Source organism: Papilio xuthus, unplaced genomic scaffold (genome assembly GCF_000836235.2).
Source record: "Papilio xuthus unplaced genomic scaffold, Pxut_1.1 DF827708.1, whole genome shotgun sequence".
Lineage (NCBI taxonomy): Eukaryota > Metazoa > Arthropoda > Insecta > Lepidoptera > Papilionidae > Papilio > Papilio xuthus.
This window is the reverse complement of record NW_013530941.1, coordinates 3,310-5,474: the sequence shown is the minus strand read 5'-3', so window position 1 is coordinate 5,474 and position 2,165 is coordinate 3,310. Positions and strand designations below refer to the sequence as shown.

Below are 2,165 nucleotides of genomic sequence, written 5' to 3'. Positions count from 1 at the left end.
AAAGTAACTATTTCGCCAAAGTAAACAAAAACATTATACTTTGTTTAAGCCAAAATTATTTATTTAATGAAAAAACATCAATTACTTATTTATTAATGTGCGACGGTGTTTGTTAATTCGCAAGTTGTTTGTCACGCACTGGCCCGGACATGCTATTTAAGACCTTAAGCAGTTCACATAAGTATCAATTTGCCTAATTTAGTAAAAAGATTTCGCCAAAGAACAGTTGCAATATAGACCATTCCGCGCTAACGAAAGACAAAGATTAGCGACATTGCAGATAAGTCACAGTGGTAACATTACAACCATTTCTCTCAGAGGGCGTGTCAACGATAACTGTTGTAATATTAATCAGAAAATAATAAAAATCAAATATTAAGCTTTGCTCCCCGATACGTCACCGCTCCCCATCCGAGGGTGTCACGCGCAGGAAGAAGAATCAACCCGATGTGGATAGTGCGTCTTCGGATTGCACAGACATAACAAAAGAAATAAAACTACTTCGTCAAGCCTTGTCTGGTCTGAACTCAAACCTAACCGAAGCCATTCAATCTATTCAAGAATGCTCGAAGAGACTAGATGATGTTACCACTAAAATCGAACTAACAGAGAAACGACTGAGTGACTTAGAAAATCGACAGACCAAAGAGAATATAGAACTGAAGTCACAGGTCGCCATGCTCATGGACAAAGTGAACACCCAAGAGCAACTACTGCTTAAAAATGAGATAGAAATTGCTGGTGTGCCGGAAAGTAGAAATGAAAGCTTAAGACATATTGTCAAACTAGTTGGTAATAAAATAGGCGTTGACGTGACTGATGAAGATCTCGACTTAACAATGAGAGCTGGCCCTAGAAACTCAACAAAACCCAATATCTCACGATCAATTGTTGTGCGATTCTTGCGTAAACAAAAAAAAGACGATTTCTTATCAGCTGCTAAAATACGCAAGAATATTACTTCAAAGGATATTACACCAGATGTATCGGAGCACAAAATTTATATTAATGAAAGACTAACCAAACAGAATCGCTACTTATTTCGGGAGACTAGATTTCGTACCAAACAATCAAACTTCAAGTACTGCTGGGCGAAAAATGGTCTTATCTATGTTCGTGAGAAAGAAGGAAAGGCTGCCACACTCATCCGTACAATTGCCGATTTGGATAATATGTTCGGCCCAGGAGACACAAACTCTGAAAGCAAAGAAAACTAACGAACACTGTAGGGCTTACATTTGTGTTCTCAAATATTCTCCTAACTATATACTTATAGTTTTGTTTTATTTTACTGAATTCAAAAACTTTGTTACACAGTTTATCCTTAGTAATAGTTTGTGCCATGTCATCATACATTCCGAATCATTCTCTCCGAATACTTGTATAATATGCATCTCCTTGCACGTAGATGTACTTAGATTTATATTGCCTTCAATGATTAACTACTCACTGCTCAATGAAATAATACTTGGTCTCCATTTATTCTTCCATAAAATTCCTCATGGCTACAGCAAAACTTGATACTTTTGAAGAAATTGACCGTACATTGGGCATTGAGTGTTGCGATATAGACCTATTGGATAACTGTACTAATGTGTTCACAGATAACCACGATTTTAAAATATTAGCTTTTAACATTCGCAGCATTAGACACAACTTTGACTCATTTATTGCAGCTCTTAATAGGATGAACATTACCTTTGATATCATTATATTAACAGAATGTTGGCTGTCTGAAAATCCGTATCCCTTACAAATATCGGACTACTCTTATTTTTCCACTACAAAAATGAACAACCAAAACGGTGGTGTCGTTGTATACGTAAACTCCCTGTTGAACCCAACAGTAAGTGAACCAGAGGTTGACGAAGCGGATTGTCTACTCGTTGCGTTACCAAACATAAAAATAATAGGCATATATCGGTCGCCATCTTTTAAAAATACAGACAAATTTATATCTTCTCTGCATAATCTTCTCACTTCTTTTAATCGCAAGGACCCTGTAATAGTCGCTGGTGACATCAATATAAATATCTTAGAGACCTCAAATATTAAAACCACGGAATATCTCGCTGTGATGGCTGAACTGGACTTGCAACAAGCAATACATAAACCAACAAGACTCAACTCTTGCTTGGACCATATTTTTATTCGAGCTGACTCAC

The 2,165-nt window shown here is 36.8% G+C and overlaps 1 protein-coding gene across 1 annotated transcript; it reads left to right on the top strand.

Annotated features, from left to right (window-relative positions):
- Nucleotides 1–380: 380 nt before the first annotated feature.
- LOC106116886 (uncharacterized) lies at nucleotides 381–1,217 on the top strand (the record flags this gene model as incomplete). The annotated part of the gene is made up of 1 exon (XM_013310945.1): nucleotides 381–1,217. A coding segment is annotated over one exon (837 nt), but the record flags the coding sequence as incomplete, so codon positions are not given.
- Nucleotides 1,218–2,165: the final 948 nt, after the last annotated feature.